Source organism: Culex quinquefasciatus, chromosome 2 (assembly GCF_015732765.1).
Source record: "Culex quinquefasciatus strain JHB chromosome 2, VPISU_Cqui_1.0_pri_paternal, whole genome shotgun sequence".
NCBI classification, from domain to species: domain Eukaryota; kingdom Metazoa; phylum Arthropoda; class Insecta; order Diptera; family Culicidae; genus Culex; species Culex quinquefasciatus.
In genome coordinates this window covers 130,309,549-130,330,005 of record NC_051862.1, presented here as the reverse complement: position 1 = coordinate 130,330,005, position 20,457 = coordinate 130,309,549, and the positions used below count along the sequence as shown (strand labels likewise).

General features: G+C 36.7%; 2 protein-coding genes across 15 annotated transcripts in view; one reads left to right on the top strand and one right to left on the bottom strand.

Annotated features, from left to right (window-relative positions):
* Positions 1–1,451, top strand: part of LOC6031998 (dynein intermediate chain 2, ciliary) — a 41,353-nt gene extending 39,902 nt beyond the window's left edge. For 4 of the 5 annotated variants that reach the window (XM_038256495.1, XM_038256496.1, XM_038256497.1 and 1 more), the window contains 3 exons: positions 508–633; positions 852–1,085; positions 1,154–1,451. In XM_038256495.1, the coding sequence (XP_038112423.1) occupies positions 508–633; positions 852–1,085; positions 1,154–1,340 (547 nt within the window). In that variant the 3' untranslated portion in view covers positions 1,341–1,451. Of the gene's footprint in view, positions 1–507; positions 634–851; positions 1,090–1,153 lie in introns of those variants that run through there. The other variant, XM_038256498.1, reaches the window with a different exon arrangement.
* A 4,807-nt stretch (positions 1,452–6,258) lies between these two features.
* LOC6031999 (fukutin-related protein) overlaps positions 6,259–20,457 on the bottom strand; it is a 28,557-nt gene continuing 14,358 nt past the window's right edge. For all 10 annotated transcript variants that reach the window (XM_038256745.1, XM_038256744.1, XM_038256748.1 and 7 more), the window contains one exon: positions 6,259–7,582. In XM_038256745.1, the coding sequence (XP_038112673.1) occupies positions 6,776–7,582 (807 nt within the window). In that variant the 3' untranslated portion in view covers positions 6,259–6,775. The remainder of the gene's footprint in view (positions 7,583–20,457) is intronic.

Genomic DNA, 20,457 nt, shown 5'->3' with positions numbered 1-20,457 from the left:
AAACATCAATTGCTGCAGGTGCTCGTCTCACGTAAAATTATCCTATGCAAAAAGTTTTTTTTTGTCTCCACCTCGCGATGGAGAGATCCTTATCGGTTGAGGGAATGGAGCATGTCACACACAAAAGTTGGCAAGAGTTTTCTGACTTTGAAAGCTCCTCACGAAGTACTTACCCAACACATCTAAGAGATGATGATGACGATGACGACGACGATGATGGCGGTGAATGGTTCTTAACCCCAAAAGGAATGGGCGAACCGAGACGTAAGTCGGGGAAAAACTTCCGGCAACAGGTTTATTTGATGTGCCTTTTTACGTGGACTGTGGTGACGTGCCACGTCCTTTTTCCTGAGGGTTTTTTATACGATAAGTTCCAACACTTATTCCTTCATTGATTCGGAGAATGGGCCAATCAATTTTCCGCTTTCCACTCCACTGACCAGTGCCAACTCTCTATTGTAATCCAATTAACACACACCAGCTGAGTCCAATTTTCCGCTTTTGCAGATATCTGATGACCTACTACGCGCACTACCTGTCGGTGCACCGGATGGACTACAACAAGTTCAACTCGAACATTTTCGCGTCCTGCAGCGGCGACTGGCGCGTCAAGATTTGGGAGGACATGCGACCGTAAGTTTTTAGGGGGGGGGGGGGGCAACTGGGCAGTGATGCTGGGTGGGGTTAATTCTCTGCGATTTCTGATCAGAAATAACTTGAAAACTTAAAAGTTTTGGGTAATGCGAAAAATGCAAATTTCAAATGTTGTTTGTTCCACAAAGAATTGCCCTGCAACTGCAATAGAAAATGCAAAGTCAGATAATTCATCCCAGCTTCTCTCCTTCTTCCAGCGAGCCCCTGTTCATCTTCGACCTGGGCGCATCCGTTGGGGACGTCAAGTGGGCCCCGTACTCGAGCACGGTGTTTGCGGCGGTCACCACCGAGGGCAAGGTGTTTGTGTTTGACCTGAACGTGAACAAGTACAAGGCGATCTGCATCCAGGCCGTGGTGTCCAAGCGCAAGAACAAACTGTCCCGGTTGGCCTTCAACCACAAGCTTCCGTTCATTATCGTGGGCGATGACAAGTGAGACGTGGCGGTCACCGACAGGAGGACGAGTCGACTAATAAAGTTAGTTTTCGTTCTATCTGCAGGGGGACCACAATTACGCTGAAGCTGTCGCCAAATCTACGCGTCAAGACCAAAGCCCCGAAGAAGGCCGTTCCGGTGGATCCACACGCACTGGAGGTGCAGAAGTTGGACCGGTTGCTGTCACTCGTGCGGGAGCTGCCCGAGGGAGAGCTGGTGAAGGAAACAGTTTCGACGGTGGCTTCCAATTGAGGGGGTTGAAAGGGAGATGTGGAATTTCGAATTTAGTAGTGAAAGAAGTGTTGAGATTTGTAGTGAAAATAATAAATTATTTATTTCTTAGATGGTTTAGTCAGACAATAAGTTGTGTGTGTTTTTGGTTGAGATCGTTGTACATTTGTATGTATTTTTAGGTATTTTCGGAAGGAGTTTGAAATCTTAATGCTTATTGTAGAAGGTAAGTGTTGAATATTGGCTAGAGAATACTGGATACTGCTGTTAAACACATTTGGTTAGAAATGTTAACGTTTGAGAGATTTCTTTGTCTTTTTAGCTGTTTATGTTTGACTTGTTCAAAGTGGGATAGGATGCAAAAGTTTCTATCAATACCAGAGAGAGAGTGAGTGGATGAAATTGTTTATTGCACATTCAGCAAGCAAATTGACCTATTTTAACTAATCACATCAACGATTTTTTGTTTTGTTTTGTCATTCTACAGGGCTTTGTATTGTGCGTTCAGCTGCGTCGAACGACTTTGTTTAAATTACATTAAAAATATTGTCTTCTAGCCAGACATGCATCCGCTCTAACTCCTCTTTTAGAAGAACTTGTTTGGCATTTCACGTAGAAGATACCCAGTGTGCCAGTGATTAGAATACGCTAATTACGCTTGTCTTTTAGGCTCCCGAAGACCCTGAGAGATTATGTTGAAACCCAACCGAGATATAGGTTAAGAACTCTTAATTGCACTCAAAGAGCTTTTAAGAAGTTCTTCTTGAGAGCTTAAGAGAACATTTATATGAAAATATAGCTAAAATCGGGTTTTCCAATGAACCAATGTTTTCTACACATTATTCAAGCCAAAACCAAGAGATTTTTACCTAGAAACAAGCATAACATTGCTTTAAACGAAAATGCCATCTAGAACAAGCTGAGTGCCGTTAAAAAGAGCTCATAGTGCCGATGCATGTCTGCTTCTAGCTCTGGTGTTCTAAAACTGTCATATTCCTAGGCTTCTAAAACGGTAACATGCGTTAAAAAGTTACTTTTGTGGAGTCATCAATTAGTGCCATGCAAAACAAGTTGAAAATTATTGAAGAAATGAACATTTTAACGATACTTAAATCATTGAATATCGAAAATAATTCGACAGATTTTTTTACTCTGTTTTTCAAACAATTACACTTTCTTCAATTCTTTGAAATGTGACATTCCGATCATTTCTCCCATGATCGCATTCAAATGACATTTGCCACCACGCAGTAAACACAAGGAAGAGAGGGAGGCGAAGAACGAGAGGAAGATAAAGAGTACTTCGTCGCGTTCGGGCGGCTGCTTGAGTGATGCTAAAAAAACAAAAAAAGGATGATTTTCCACATAACCACAAATGGCTGGATTTTCATGGTCATATTCGGGTTCTGCGACCCCAAATTAGTTAAATTTGATCGGTCACAAGCCTGTTACATGTTGTTTAAAAATACTTGAAGATTTTCTCTTCGCCATATTGGACGCCATCTTGGATTACACGCTCCTGGGTCGCCGTGACCGATTTTCATGGTCATATTCGGGTTCAGCGACCCCAAATTAGTTAAAATCGACACGTCGACAACCTTCATACTGTGATATTGTTGACTTCTCTATATAGCCGCTTTATTGGTCGCCATCTTGAATATCTCGCTTTCCTTAAGGAATACGGCTTCGTGCCCGCGATATTCGGACTCAGCAGGGTCGATTTAGCCTAGATCCATCAAAACCTGGCCTGTTACACGATTTGCCGTTAGACATGCTATTTTTGGGTTTTTAGCCTTGACTACAAATGGCCGGATCTTATCGCAAGAAAAGAGCTGTTTAGATGGTTGCCATTGCTTCAGAGGCGAAGTATTTATTTTTTTGACCAAAACTTTTCAATTGTTTCAAATCGATTTTTTTGTTTCAGACGATAATATCGTTAAAAGAGGATTCCTCTAACCACAAATTAGGGACCACTAATGTCATAGTTTTGAGTGAATCGTTATAGCAAAAAGATTTTTTCAGAAACAAAAGTCCATAAAGGGATTACATACGTGTAGACAATTAAAAAAACTAATAATAGAAAGATTATTAAATGCACTAAAAACTAGTTTTCAATCACTTCTGGAAGTTTCATGAAGATATTTCATAATTTAAGCACTAGCGTGCACAGGGTGGGGCAACATGGGCCATCCATAGAAATTTGTTCTAAATTTGGTCAGGGGGTATCCACAAATGACGTATTTTTCAAAACGTGCATATTATTGCCCCACCTTCCTCAAAGCGCTGGGCACGCTAGTGAATTTAAGTAAGTGACAGACGATTTATGTTTTATTTTTGTTTTTGCCAGGCACAAAGCGAACTGTAAAATTGTGTGAGCGTTTTTCTTTCAACACCGAGTTGATTTACGTGTGCCACGATATCTCGAGATGGGATGGACCAAATTGACAGATATTTGAGGTGAAGACTCCTCCGTTATTTCATATTTTGAAATTTAGCTTTTTCAGAAATAAAAAAAATCTAAACCTTTACTGTTCTGAGGATGACCGAAAAAACGAGTAGGCCGAAACGTAAACAAATTAAACGCAGCATTTATTAATCACCGAAAAATATCAATCAAAACCCGTAATCATGAAAATAACGGTGATCGGTAAAAAATAAAATCGAAAACTGAAGATTTTTGCCTTCCTCACCTCACTGAGGCAAGGCTATAAAATCACTCGAAAATTGAACTTTTTTAAAATACCTTCTAGATATACCATCACGTGTACATATCCACTCAGAATCAAATTCTGAGCAAATGTCTGTGGGGATGTGTGTAGACATGATTTTTTCTAAGAACTGGCTGTATCGATTTTAGCCGGGTCTGCCTTATTCGATTCGTTTTGGGGTCCCATAAGACCCTATTAAAATTTATTCTGTTTAGTAAAGTATTTAAAAAAATGTGGTAAGAAAAAGATTTTTGTAACTACAAAAAAGGGTGATTGTTTGCATAACCTCAAAGGACCGGGTCTTTTTGTTTACGTGCGAGAGTAGCGCCAGATGCGAAACGCCCGGTTGCCACAATGCTTCAAATGAGAGTCTGCATGCTTTCTGGAAAAGTCTGTATCAGGTATATATTTTTTTCATAAACTTATTTTCATTATTACTTTGTAAATGTGAGGAAGGCACCAACCGCCTAATGGTGGATTAAGAAACGTTTTTTATATAACAAATAAGAAAAAAAATAAACTTTGAACATCGGGCTTTGTCATGCACACGGGACAGATTTAACGAGTCTTCACCAAAATTTTTAGCCGATTTGGTCAGAGCAGTGTTGAGATATCGTGGCACTAGTTTTTTGAAACTGCTAACTTCATATAGCTGTACCTCGGCAATGTTTTGTTTTGATAAAAGATGAAAATGTATATTTTAATGTGCTAAAAACAGATTTGAAAAAAGTTTAAAAGTGTGTTTATATTAACCTCCGATTTTCATGTTAATTTGCATGTATGTAACCCCTTAAGACAGTGTTCAAAAATTATAAAAGTGAATAATCAAGATTAAAGAGTAATAAAAAATATTACCGCAAAAATTTGTTCGACACCCTAAAAGTACCGAATACCTACAGAATTTTTTTTTGTTGATGCTTAATCCTATATTCACTAATTTTCACTTTTATTGCTAATTAATTAAGAGCGAGTCCACGAACAGGGCATACCCCTTTGTATGGGACGTCGTTTGGACCTCACCAATCTGCCTGAAATTTTCAGGGGTTGTTTGTACATATAAAACTAGCATCTGGTCAAAATATGAGCACTCTAGGTCAACGGGAAGTGGGGCAAATCGGGACACAAAGTTTTAAGGTTCAAAAACGTAAAAATCTAAAAGACTATAACTTAGGCAAAATTCAATTTAATTTCAAAATTCAAAATGCATCTTAAAGGGCTTCAAAAATGCAACAAAATGCATGGTAGAGCATCCCAATTGGTTAATTCTAAAATGAGTTATTGGCATTTTAGTGAAAAAATAGCATAATTTTCAAACTGAAATAAAAAAGTGTTCCATCCAGATATCAACTCGGATCGACCTGCAGCTTGTAGGGGACATCTGGGACTACCATCTGAGATTGAGACCGCTTTGGGTAAGGCAGTTTAACATATTGGATAGACACTTTTACTTTTAGTGAATTTTTTGGTAGTAAATTTTTGCTCGGAGGACCTCTTAGATCCCATTTTATGGTGATAATTTTATCATATTCGTGTTCCTGAGACAATTTCACAATAGAAACTTACATAAAAATGTATATTATCATCCATTTTAACCCTTTAAAAAATGAAAGATAAAAAAAAATTAAGAAGCTGCTTTTTTTCTGATGTCATCTAGTATCCTTGGAAACGTACCTGATTTTCAATAAATGTGAATCAAAGTTTTTTTTTAACTTTCATTTTTTAAAGGGCTAAAATGGATGAAAACGAACATTTTTATGCATGTTTCTAATGTGAAATTGTCTCAGGAACACGAATATGATAAAATTATCACCATAAAATGGGATCTAAGAGGTCCTCCCAGCAAAAAAATACTGCCAAAAAATTCACTAAAAGTAAAAGTGTCTATCCAATATGTTAAACTGCTTTACCCAAAACGGTCTCAGTCTCAGATGGTAGTCCTAGATGTCCCCTACAAGCTGCAGGTCGATTCGAGTTGATATCTGGATGGAACACTTTTTTATTTCAGTTTGAAAATTATGCTATTTTTTCACTAAAATGCCAATAACTCATTTTAGAATTAACCAATTGGGATGCTCTACCATGCATTTTGTTGCATTTTTGAAGCCCTTCAAGATGCATTTTGAATTTTGAAATTAAATTGAATTTTGCCTAAGTTATAGCCTTTTTAAGATTTTTTACGTTTTTGAACCTTAAAACTTTGTGTCCTGATTTGCCCCACTTCCCGTTGACCTAGAGCGCTCATATTTTGACCAGATGCTAGTTTTATATGTACAAACAACCCCTAAAAATTTCAGGCAGATTGGTGAGGTCGATGCGAGATGGGTATGCTTTGCTCGTGGACTCGCTCTTAAATGTTATGGTTACCCGATCTGTCAAGAAACGTATAATAATTGGCTTATTTCATTTTCTACAAATGTATTGAGCATCAATGCGCTAAAAAATATTGCGTTTTGCATTTATCATTATAAATAAAAGTTTCAGATTGCCACAATTATGTAGGAATTCAGCAGTTAAAACAGTTTACTTTTGTAGCATAAAAGTGTTACCTTTTAATGGTTAAAGCCTATTGTTTACGTCTAGCGCTATCTATCAGATGTCTCTCTACCTATGTACAAGTTCTCACACATAATATCAAATTCAAGAGTTTGTTACCGTCAGCCCTCTCTGCAAGCACAGAATGTACAGCACCACCTTTCTATCACAGGAACTCACCACGTCGTCACACCCCACTTCCCCTCTCTTCAATCTCTACTTGATCCCCTTCGTCTCCAGGTACTCCATCACGTTGTTGGGGCACATGATGGGTTTGCCCAGGAACAGCACCGTCGACATCGGGTGCAGAAACTCGACGGAGAACTTTTTGGCCTTCCAGCCGTAGAACCCGTTCGGTCGGACCACCTCCCCGCTGAGGTCGAACGGCAACAGGTTGACCGCAATTTGATTCGCCTTTGAGTACTGCACCCGGAAGTAGTGCCCGTCGGTGGCTTTCAACCAGTGGAACCCATCCCCGTCGGTATACGGCTTCGTTTGGGCCTTCTTCATGGCCAGGGACCGGGCAACGTCATCGCTGTTGAAGCTGATGTCGATTTCGTACGCGTTCGGCGAAAGTGCCTTCAGCTCGATGGCGTTCTTGAGCGCGTGATTGTCCAACCAGTAGCGGATGCCAACGTTTTCAAACTCATCGACCACGTGCCGGAAGATGGTCTTCAGCTTGTCCAGACAGCACGGGGGCGTGTGCCGGCCCAGGTACACGTAGAAGGGCTGCGAGTTGTACACCTGGCCGATACAACTCTTGGTTTGCTTCTCGCACCCGTAAAACGTAATCTCCGTCAGCAGGGAAATTGTTTGGTTGTTGTGTTCGAAGCTTTTGATTAGCTTTCGTTTGGCCAGCTTCGACTTGTCGTACAGATAGTTCTTGCGGACCACCTTCTTGATCTGCAGCTTTCGGTACAGGGCTTTGAACTGGTCCTTGCGCACGTTGCGTCGCTTGGTTTTGGTGTGGTACGAGGTGAACAGTTTCTTGCCGTCCTGGAAGGCGGCGTTCAGCAGGACTTTCTGAATTGGGAAGGGAGAAAGAAAATTTATTTAAAATCTACAAAAACCAGATGCTGTTTACTAAAGGATGAATGAAATATAATTTTACAGTGTCATTTTAATTAAGGATGGACATATTTTCTAACAGCAAGACAATTTTTGTTGCATATGAAAGTTTAAAACATTCAGAAATTTTTTCTGTTGAACGAATTTTAGCTTTTGTTAAGCCAATTTAAGCTATTAAAAAGGGTTAATGTATACATTGCAATATGCAAAACAAATAAGTTGTAGCATAAGTGTTTATTTTGACGAAGGTGATGTGTAGACTAATCCTTGCACCTCTCTACAGCTATTTGGTTATGATCTGAGATTAAAAAACACCGACCTCTGCTTTGTTATGGTGGTATACCCATCATTCGTAACTCCTGAGGTTCTACAGATGGTCCAGAACATCACCAAATATCTAGGTTTTCCACGCTCAAAAATTGAAAATTTCACGGAGACCCTAATTTCAAAACACCAAATTTCACGGAACATGAAAAATGTTAAAATAACATTGAAAAGTTAATGTCAAAATTACATAATAGTAGTTTATGCAACAAGTTGCAAAAAGAGATTTTTTCAGCACGAGTCGTACATTTATCCAACGAGGTTCACCGAGTTGGATAAATACGAAGAGTGCTGAAAAAATCAAGTTTTGCAACGAGTTCCATACAACACTTTTTGCAATTCCAAAAAACACACACTGAGTGAAATTTTAAGTCAAATTTTCAAGTATTTTGTCAATAAACCGTTTAAATCAAAAAAATGTTGAAAAGAGTTACTTTTCGAAACAAGTGCTGAAAAGTTCAACTTTTCAGCACCCATTTGAGTGCTGAAAAGTAGAACTTTTCAGCATTTATTTTGAATAGTGTTGCTATTCGATTCTGTTATTTTTGGTACAGAAAAGTAAGCTTTTTCGTCGTTCAAGAATGACAGGAAAAGTAAGTAGTTTCACGACGGAATTGCAAAAATTACTTTTTATGCTTCATTTTATATTATTTTTCAATGATCAATAAATTTGCTTTGCCAATTTTGAACGCGAGCAATTCTGCTTTGCTTTTTTTATTCACGTAACATTATTGACATCAAAAAATGCAGAGCTTTTCAAAAAGGCAAAAAAAAACAAAAAAATATCGGTAAAAATAAAATAATCTGTAACCAATTCTTCAAAAAATAACAAGATCGGAAAAGAAAACAAATTCTCCAGAAATATGAAGGACCTTAAAAAACATATTATGTTTCCCATTTGGCATTAAACCATTTCGTAAAACGCCGTTTGGCATAACATAATTTGCATAATGGCACATAATGGTCGATTGTCATGATGATATAAAATTTTCAACATTTATTCAATATTAGAATCGCTTCAATGACTTGTGATAACTGCTGACACAAATTGTTTTTTTTTCCTTCTTTAAGAAGGAAATGCTGAAGGAAAATTTAAATTGTGTCACAAGTCATGATGGATCTTTAAAGAAGGAAAAATTCAATTTTAAGGTAAAATTTAACTTTAGTAGTTAGGCTGGTACAAATATTTTTAAAAGTTTTTGTCACCCCCCCCTTCAAAATTGGCCCGAAAAATCAGGGGGCAAAAAAAAATATTTTTACAATAAACTTCAAAATTTCAATGAAAATTCAAGTGTAACCAACTGAAATCAAATTAAAATACATTCTCCTGCGTTTAAAATCATTTTTAGCATGTTTGGGTTTCTTAAAAAATCTTAAGATTTTTTGAAAATTTTCGATGCAAAATCTTTTTTTTCGATACAATTTTTGTTTTTGTCAGATCATAGATTTTTTGAAAACTAATGATTGCAAAACAACTGAACTAGTGTAAAATGCATTTTAAAACACTTTTTTCATTTAAATGTGAAGACTATGGCTTGTTATTTAAATTATTATATTTTTTTATTTTTTTGCCCCCCCCCCCCCTTGACCTCGGCCAGGGCCGAGGGACAAAAACTTTTTTAAATATTTGCATCGGCCTTATCACAATAAAAGCGAAACCCAAACAGAAATACCTGACTTTAGGGATAACAATATATTTTTGAATGATGTTAAAATTCTATTTTTAAAGGTAAATTGTAGCCTAATTGTCAGAACATTTTACTGATAACTTGATGATTCACAGAATGTTAATTTTACTGATTTTTTTGAACTTAATTTAAGGATTCATAAAATTCCTTTTTTATAAATGTTGTAGCAACTTATTATTATAAATGTTATAGAAACTTGTTGATGCGTGTTTCGTTATCATAACAATTCTTTAATGGTTCATAGCACAATTTAAAGCTAATAAACTTAAATAAAACGTTTTTTATGTCTAAGCAAAGTTAAGTAAAAAAATAAAAATTATACAAAATTGAAATTATATAAATTTAAAAAGTGTTTCAAAATGCATTATACACCTGTCCAGTTGTTTTGCAATCATTAATTTCCAAGATTTTTAAGTATTGACGAAAATTTTAGTTTTACGAGAAAAAAAGTTTTTCATAAATGTTTAAAATATTTTTAAACCAGCCCAAACATGCTAAAAAGGCATTTTAGATTGTTCTCAGTTGATTAGATTTCTATTTCCATTGAAATTTTTAAAGTACATTGAAAAAATATTTGTTTTGCCCCCTGATTTTTGGACCAATTTTGAAGGAGGAGGAAGGGGGTGGCGACATAAATTTTGAAAAATATTTGCAACGGCCTAAATTTCATTATTCACACTGTCCCCTAGAATCATTAATCAGCCAACATTTGTAAGCTATGTTAAAAGAATCTCAAAATCATGAAAATAGTCTCCCTGAAACAGTCTTTCATGAAAATGAACTTCCTTCAATATTAAATTCCCACATGTAATACAAACAAAAACAAAGCAATATCATTGCTTCGACCAAAAAAAAAAACAGTGCGATATACTAGATTATTTTCCATTCCAAAGACAGGACAAGATAAAACAGCACAATGGGTAAGTTTATTAGACCTATTCAATGAACGCAATATTTCCCGGAAGAGTCCCAAACCTCTACGCTCCGCCGTCAGTGGAGCGAAATGTGCGAAACACTTGCTATTCACATTGGCGGCAATTCCGAGAGGAAAAAGAACCATTAGTCCGTTCCATGAGTTAGGGTAAAGGGAGCTTTTATTATTTGCGATAAAACATGGTTTTTCATAAGGAAAGGGAATTTTTCGTAATTCAAAAATAGTGACATTCACCCCCAGCGCCTTCTGCGGCCAGCTTTTTCCGCGGACGACAGAAGAGCAAGAAAAATCAACTAAGCAAAAAAATCAGTATCACATCGCCCCAATGAGACAAAACCAACGCAACTTTCTAAGCTGAGATTATTTTTCATCCCTCCCAGAGCTCTCCTCGAGGAAACAAAAAAAGCCTTCATCCACAAACATGCTTTATTTAATGGCCGTGGTAGCGTTTTGCGAAAATGCGACTCCATTCAGTTGCTGCTCCTCTTTCCCATTTTCCCCCGAAAGGGATACTTCCACCCTTTTTCCACACCACCCAAAAACAAAGCGAAAAGTCTCCTCTTTCATTTACATTTTCACAGCCAGTCGACAGAGATTTTTGCAAGCCGCGAGGAGGAGTGCCGTTTATGGTAGTGGTGAAAACAACAACAACAAAAAAAAAAAAGAATTAAATATTAAAATTTCCTTTCATCTTCCCTAATCTTGAACTATTCTTTGCTGAGCGTTTGCTACTCTGAGAGAAAGAGGACCTTTCTTTAAAAGCATGCATGAGATGGCAAGAGGAAGGGTGTAAAGAGACTCTTGATGGTGGTGCAGAACTTTTTTTCCCACCCACCCCAGTCTCCATGGGTAAGGGGAGGGGAGTAATTTAAAAAAGTGCCACAAGACTCAAGCTGGAAGTTGAGGGAAGTGAGGATTAAGCTGCGTCATCTGCTTCTTTTGATATTTACCTACTATAATTTTAAAGAGGATAAATAAAAATAATAGACATTGCGTCGCTTAAGTGCTATCTTATGACACATCTTATCTTCAAGCGACGATTGAACGAATATACAATTAAAAAATTGTGTGAATTTGATAGATGTAAATTCAAAAAATTTTCTTCTATGATGTAATATTACAACATTTTTTTATTCAACAGGCAGTTCAAACATTAGATCTAGTAATGAATACACATTTTTCTGACATTAAATGTGTATTCATTACTAGATCTAATGTTTGAACTGCCTGTTATTTTGATCAATATTCCCACAATGCTTTAAAATATTATTTAGAAACAATAATTCAAATTTCTATAGGTAATTCCACCTCAATCGTATACAAAACAGTGAAAAAATCAAATCATCTTTTCTGATCAAGCTAAAACATGATTTAGATATTATGACAATTCAAGTTTCAGAGAAAAACGCGATTAAGTGTTACCACATGTTCGTCAAGGCAATTTCACATTTGAATCGGATATTAGCCGTTTGATTGTCCGCATCAGCATCCAAAAATAACCAATAATTTTTAGAAGATGCATTGGAACATCCTCTCCCACCTGAAAGCAAAATTTCGATTTTCATCCAAATCGGACCGCCTTCTATGACACCAACATAAAATATCACATTTTATGAATTTTGGGAAACCCTAATTTAAAAAAAATATTTCTTAGGAACGACAAGTGGTTATTTTTGCGCTTGAAGACGTTGAACTTTTCTGCACTCTAATCAGTTCTGTAGTGAAGTGACCATAAAATGACAGGCAAAGTATGAATAGCTTTCACAGTCAAATTTAAGATGAAATTTACACCCGAAACTTAAGCAGCCTAATCTTCTCGAAACAGTCTGTCAGAAGACGACTGTCTGAAATCTGATGTGATCTCAGGACCTCCAAATTTGCCGTGATTCTATTTTTTTAATTCATGAAATGTTAGTAAAGGATTACAGAAAAACGTTATTCGTTCACCGAGAATCGAACCAGAGCACTTTGAATGAGAGCATCAATTTGAGTGCTGCTTCCTTGTCCTGTAATTTTCGAACGGCGAAACGGCTTTTTTTCTCTAACAAAAATAACAGAATGAAAATTTTCTACTTTTCGATACAAATGATGAAAAGCTATACTTTTTATCAATCAAAAGGGTGCTGAAATAGTAGTTTTTGCAATTCCGTCGTGAAACTACGTACTTTTCCTGTCATTCTTGAACGACGAAATAGCCTACTTTTCTGTACCAAAAATAACAGAATCGAATAGCAACACTTTTCAAAATAAATGCTGAAAAGTTCTACTTTTCAGCACTGAAATGGGTGCTGAAAAGTTGAACTTTTCAGCACTTGTTTCGAAAAGTAACACTGTTCAACATTTTTTTTTATTTAAACGATTTATTGATAAAATACATGAAAATTTTACTTAAAATTTCACTCAATGGGTGTTTTTCGGAATTGCAAAAAATGTTGTATGGAACTCGTTGCAAAACTTGATTTTTTCAGCACTCTTCGTATTTATCCAACTCGGTGAACCTCGTTGGATAAATGTACGACTCGTGCTGAAAAAATCCTCTTTTTGCAACTTGTTGCATAAACTACTATTATGCAACAAGTTGCAAAAAGAGATTTTTTCAGCACGAGTCGTACATTTATCCAACGAGGTTCACCGAGTTGGATAAATACGAAGAGTGCTGAAAAAATCAAATATTTTGCAACGAGTTCCATACAACATTTTTGCAATTCCAAAAAACACACACTGAGTGAAATTTTATGTCATATTTTCATGTATTTTGTCAATAAATCGTTTAAATCAAAAAAATGTTGAAAAGTTTTACTTTTCGAAACAAGTGCTTTCAGCATTTATTTTGAAAAGTGTTCCTATTCGATTCTGTTATTTTTGGTACAGAAAAGTAGGCTATTTCGTCGTTCAAGAATGACAGGAAAAGTAAGTAGTTTCACGACGGAATTGCAAAAAGTGATTTTTTGCAATTCCGTCGTGAAACTACTTACTTTTCCTGCAAAGTTCTAAGATCATCTAGACATTCTTACAAATCAGTGGAAAAAAAAGAATCGTCCTGAAGTTATGCCCGAGAACCAGCGAGTTGAAGTTTCAATTTTTTTGTGCCTTGGGAGTTGGAATGTTAAAGGTGACCATTTTATCTAGGGGAGATGGGGGTAATACGGCCACCCTAAGGGAGAAGTCTCGTAAAATTTACACAACAGATTATTTTGATCTCAATTTACGTACATATTGTACTACTAGTAGTCCCGTATAGAAATGGCATGAATTAGTTGGTCGAAAAACCAATTTTTCAGCAATTTAAAAAAAATGAAATCGTATATAGACGAAATACGCGGGGTAAGACGGCCACCCATGTGGGGTAAGACGGCCAGTGCTATAAATTAACTTAATAACTTTGCTAAATCCATCCAAATACCTACATGGTTGGTTTAACAGACTTCTCTGAACTTCATAACTATTTTGGTTGAAAAAATTAAGTTTCAAGTGTGATGAAAAATGCTGTTTAAAAAATTCATATTTTGGCTCAGTGGATTTCATATTATTGCGACCACATTTAATGAAAAACTGTGATTTTTTTTACAAAACAAACACAATTTGATGTCAAATAATTAGTTTGTGTATTTCGCTTATTCTAATCTAAATCTAAATTATGTAAACAATATTAAACTCTAAATCTAAATTATGTAAACAATACTAAATTTGCGATTTTTATGAAAAGTTTGATAGAATTTCATACTATTCAATGAGTTTTGCTATATCTCAGAAAAGAATGTTGTCGAAATGGTATTAAACAGCATTTTGATCAAAAATGGATAGTTTTATTAAAAATGCTTTTCCTTATCTAGAAATATGTCTTAACAGTCAAAGAACCGTCAAAAATATAACCTACATAAAAAAAATACAAATTACGGGTGGCCGTCTTACCCCCGGAGGAGGTGGCCGTCTTGCCCCCAAATAAATTATTTTTGAAAACATTTTTTGCAAATAGCTCATCGCATTTTTAAAACTTTTCCGAGGGACATAATCCAGGGAAAACTTCAATTTAACATGAAAAAATATTTGAAGACAGGAAAACATATTTTTATCTAACAAAAATGCCTAAGTTGTTATTCATGAAAATTACATTCAGTTTCAAGTTCAAAAATTATTTGTGTATTTTGAGCTATTTTTATACTATTTCAAACAATATGTTTGGCAAAGGTGACTCCTTATGCATTATTTAGCATGAGGAACAATATTGCTTGACATTTTAGTAATATTCATTAGTATACTAAGTAGTAGTAGTAGTAGTCTTATAAAAACAGTGGGGTGGCCGTCTTACCCCGCCTGGCCGTCTTACCCCCAGCTTACCCCAGTTTCTACACATATATCATTGTTCATTTCATGCCAACTAACACGAAATCAAAAAAAGTTGCCCCGACCCAAAATCCAAAAATTTCTTTGGAAAGAAAGATATGGCTCTTTTTGGGGAAATTTTGTGATAAAAAAGTCAGAGCTTTGTAAAAAAAAAACGTTCGTCATACCCCGTAGCTTAAAAGTTAACACTGTTTGTCGCAATATACAGATTTCCCAATATTTGCAAAGCACTTTTCAATGGACATCCCTCAAATTTGTATGGAGACTTGTTTGGAGAAACTGATGAAGCAGAATGGCTCATTTGGACCTACGAAATCCGTGGAAAAATTTCATTCAAATCTAAAATACAAACATAAAAAAATGCGAAATTCTTGACAACTGCCAAACTCGTCGCCGTCGTGCTAACTTGTCGTACGTGCATTTTGGGCCAAATAGAGTTAAGAACACCATTTTGTGCAGCTCACTACACTTCACCTTTTGACCTTCACAGATCTCCAACATTCGATTTCAATCCTGAGATATTCAACAAAATCCGAAAAAACTCCGCGCATTTTTGTCTCTTTACATATGAAAGTAGTTTCAATCTTGTCGTGCTATCTTGTCACTTTCTGAAAATTGATGTAAGTGTGACAACTGGCCAAAGGGCTTTCAAGTCAGAACGCGTTTGACGCACGTACAAGTTAGATTACAGTAAACATTTGTAATTATAACTCGGAACTCCAGCAACCAAACTTCGGGACAATGCACATAATGGTCATGCAGATAAAACGTGTTTGCTATTGTTTACATTGCGTGCATTCGTTTTTGTTTATCCAAGGTCAAACATTAAAACGCATTTTACTCGGAACGTCGAAAGATAGCACGGCGACGTCGAACTGTGTTGTTGAAAATGCAATCTTGGCACGCTGTAATCAAATTTTTCAAATTTCAAATTTTCCTAGCCAGTTTGACAAGTGCAATTGCTCGATAGAAATTATATAGTGTTAAGTCCAAGTAATTTTTTTGCGACAATTGGTAAAAATATACTAAATTTTAATTATAATAATGACAGAAAAACAACAAAACAGTTGTCATCTGCCATCACCCCGGAAACAAAGGTGCCAACATGCCCTTAGCACTGGTGAAAAAAAAAACATTTTCCCAAAACGAAGTTGCTCACTTCAAAGCTTTGAAGCCGCTCTGTATCGCCTCACCCTTTGCTTGTCCGTTTTCACCGGAAGAGGAGACTCCCATCAGAATTCCACTCAAAAGGGCTTCTCTGTGGTAACATTAGGGGGGCTTATTTATCACTTTTGTGGTGCCAATCGGTGTGGGCAAATGTGTAAGTGAGAACGAATAGATTTCCGGTGGGAGAGGGAGGGGGGTTGGAAATGGTTGCTTTCTTTTCTATATTTTAAAAGATCGACACGAAAAAGGACGGAAAAGTTGGAACCGATTTGCCTTTTTTTTACTTCGTAAAGTAGTTTGGTGGTTTTTTTATCGGAACAGGAAAAAAGGGAAATATGTTTTCCCTCGGAGGGAGCATGGATCATTGAGCAATGTGCCAGTTGGGAATGGGTTTTGGATCGATTCGGATCGGTCGAAATGTTTGCGATAAACGAGGAGAAAAAAATGCGTTCTTCAAAAAGTAAATTGTGTTCAAGAAATGTATTTTTGATAATTGTAGGATTTCAAAAAAAAATTGGGTGATAAGTTTACACTCCTTCATATCATTAATCTGGAATTAAATTCAAATTATTTCATTAAAAATCAATGAAAATCAGCAAAATATGAATTCAATGTAACTCAAGCAGTGCCAAGCCCAACCATGCAAAGACACAAAAAATGTAGGAGGGCAATTTGATGGAAAAACAAAAGAGGCGGTACGATAGCATGTGTGTGTGTGTGTTTGTGCGAATGACAGGGCATCAGGCTGCGAAGCGGATGAAAATTTAATCGATTTGGGACCGAGCGACAACACAGCCAGCGAGCATAACGAAAAGGACGACGACGTTTTCATCTCGGCCTCAAATGAAGCTAACTAACTGAGAAATGGTGTCGAGGCGCACACGGAGGCCACTGAGTGGGGTTTTAAGGTTTTGTGGTCCTTTGGTGGGGGTTTGATGATGTATTGTTAGTGGGGGAGACTGTGAATTTAGTTTGGATTATATGAAAACAAAAGGATATACAGTATGTAAAAAAAGTATTTACACCCCTTGGGCACTATGCACATATTGTGATGAAACATCTAAACAATTTAATGTTGACAGAAACCTAGTACTACGTTTTGTTCAGAAACTCATGCCAGACATTTTGCTACAAACAGCTCATGAAAAGATGATTTCTATAAAAAGTTATATAACAAATACTATTATGAAACTAAAAAAGGTGCAAAAAAAGTTTGTACACCTTTCGAAAAATTAACATAAATAATGTTATTTGTTGACAAATCACCATAAATCCAGTCTCCCAACTTCAAATAGGCATCCTTGACTGATTTATAAAATAATTTGGATTGAATATAAAGTTTACTAACAACTTAGTATAAAAGTTTATATAACTCTGGAAATTCTATATAAAACTTATCTAAACTTAATTTTGCAAACTTTTAATTCAACTAAATGTCAATATATTACCATATAATTGCTAAATAAACATTTTGGAGTGGGTATAACACCGTTTTGGGGGTATTTGTATCGATAGAATAGATTTTCGTTGGAATTTCGTACCAACCCGGAATTACGTCGTCGGAAAATCCGCCGGCATCCGAACCGGTCCACAATTCTTAAGTCAACCTATGTGGCATCGGAAAGGGCATAAAATTTCCGATCTTTTGATATCCATACATCTAGGTTTTCTATAAAACCCACGATTTTAAATACCTAGGTTTTTTTTTTTTTTTTGAATTAAATATACTTTATTGAATCTTTCTTATAATAATTACATTTGGTTTACATAATAAGTGGTCAGCTGTGGCTCTTCAGCTTTAGTTTGCTTTTCGTGATTTAAACACTGTTCATTTTCTTAACTTTAAAAGTATATGATTTATCATTTTTGTAACACTAGGTACAATGAGGAAAAAAATGTTAAGAAAACATAACCTAACCTAAAACTAACTTAATCTTACCATAAACTAAACCAATCCTTGAATCAAGGGGTATTCAGATATAGCACATTTTTCCCTGAATTTCAAACATTTTTCTTGAATCTTCTGATCCAACATTTTTACTTCTGCTAATTCATGAACCTCACTTGATCTTGTCCAGCCAGGAACATTCAAAACCATTTTGAGTACCTTGTTTTGGACACGCTGGAGCTTCAATTTATGAGTTCTAGCGCAACACTCCCAAACAGGTACTGCATACTCAATAACGGGGTAAATTATTTGTTTGTAAACTGCTAGCTTATTTTTCAAAGATAGCTTTGATTTTCTGTTAATTAAAGGATACAAACACCTGATGAGAATGCTGCACTTGTTCAATATTTTATCTACATGCTGCCGAAACAATAGTTTCGAGTCAAGTATGAGACCTAAATAGACAACTTCCTTTGACCAGGGTATCGAAACATCATTCATTTTAATCAAAACATCATCCTTTGGGACAAATCTGGCCGATTTGGAAAGTGGAAAAATGATGGTTTGAGTTTTGGCTGCATTTATGCGAATTTTCCAGTCGCCAAAGTATTCGGAAAGAACGTCAAGACCCTTCTGAAGACGGCCAACTAAATATCTGGTTATTTTACCCTTATAAATAACGGCAGTGTCATCAGCAAAAAGTGACAACACACCATTACCAGGAAGAGTAGGCAAATCAGATGTAAAAATATTGTACAGAAGTGGGCCAAGAATACTTCCTTGGGGAACCCCAGCATCAATGTTGAATAATCCAGAAGCAATCCCATTCAGAAAAACCCTGAACGATCTCTCCGAAAGATAGTGCTGGATAATTTTGATAAGATACATTGGAAAACCGTATAAATACAGTTTATGTATCAAACCATCATGCCAAACATTGTCAAAAGCCTTCTCAACATCCAACAAAGCCATAGCAGTTGATTTAGACTCAAGCTTGTTCTGCTTGATGATTTTAGTTACTCTCGTGAGCTGATGAGCAGTATTATGTCCCTTTCGGAAGCCAAACTGTTCATTCAAAATTATATTATTATCGTTGGTAAAATCCAAAAGCCTTGAATAGATGACCTTCTCAAAGAGTTTGGACAGACTACTCAAAAGACTAATGGGACGATAACTTGTTGGCGATGTTGGATCTTTTGAGGCTTCAAAATTGGTATGACTTTGCCCAGTTTCCAATTGGTGGGGAAGTAACCAAGTTGCAAACATTTATTGAAAATATTGGCTAGATGTTGAAAGAACTGATCACTCTGTTTTTTCAACACTAGATTAAAAATGTTATCAAAGCCTGGAGCTTTCATATTTTTCATTTGTTTTACTGCAACTTTGACTTCCTCACCAGAAACATGGGAATCTGCAGGAAATTCAAAGGTAGAGTCATTGATTGTTGAAATACTATTGGCAACTGATGTTTCTTTACGGCTGGTCATGGAAGCGCCAAGATTATGTGAACTAACAAAATGAAGCCCAAGTGCATTTGCCTTTTCCTCGGATGTAATCAAAGGAGAATCCTCAACAATAAGAGGAGGAATAGGCTTTGGTTTGTTTTTAAGAACTTTTGAAAGTTTCCAAAATGGTTTTGAATAATTCCCAAGCTGGCTTACATGTTTTGAAAATTCTTGATTTCTGATATTGTCAAGTCGGTCTTGTATGATTTTGTTCAAATTGTTCACTGAAATCTTTTGTCATAGTCCCCAGTCCGTTGATATTGTCTCCTATAAACATTCCTAAGTCTAATCAAGTGTTTAGTATCTACGTCAATATCAGTTACCTTAAAATTAACAGGAACCTCCCGAACGTTGGCAGCCTCTGCTTGGTTGATAGCCTGCTGGATCACCTCCAGCGAACGATCAATATCAGCAGAAGTTTCCGGCTGTTGATCATAGTCGATGTTGCTGTCGACCACTTGCTGAAACTGCTGCCAGTCAACGTTGTGGTAATCTTTCCGGGTTGGTTGCCGCTGCGGAGTAACGGAAGCTCCAACCTCCACAACCACCGGATAGTGATCAGAACTCAACTCTTCAAACACCTCAGGATGAGCCACGTTCTCAGCCATATTGGTAATGAAGAAGTCGATGATTGAGTGATTCCCAGACCGAGCCACCCTCGTTGGACGATCCGGACTCACAACGTTGTAGTATCCGTTTTGCAGATCGTTGTGCAGAATCACTCCGTTCCGATTCCTCCTGCTGTTGCCCCAAACTTCATGCTTCGCGTTGAGGTCACCAGCGATGATGTACTTTGCGCTCCGCCGTGTCAGCTTCTGGATATCGCTCTTCAGTTTTGCTGCTGAACCATCTCTGGAATTCACCTGACGTGGGCAGTATGCAGCAATGAAGAGTACTGGGCCAACCGAAGTGGGAATTTCCACTCCAACGGCCTCGATGATGTCCAGCTTAAAGTGTGGCAGCCGGCGTGGCTTGAGATC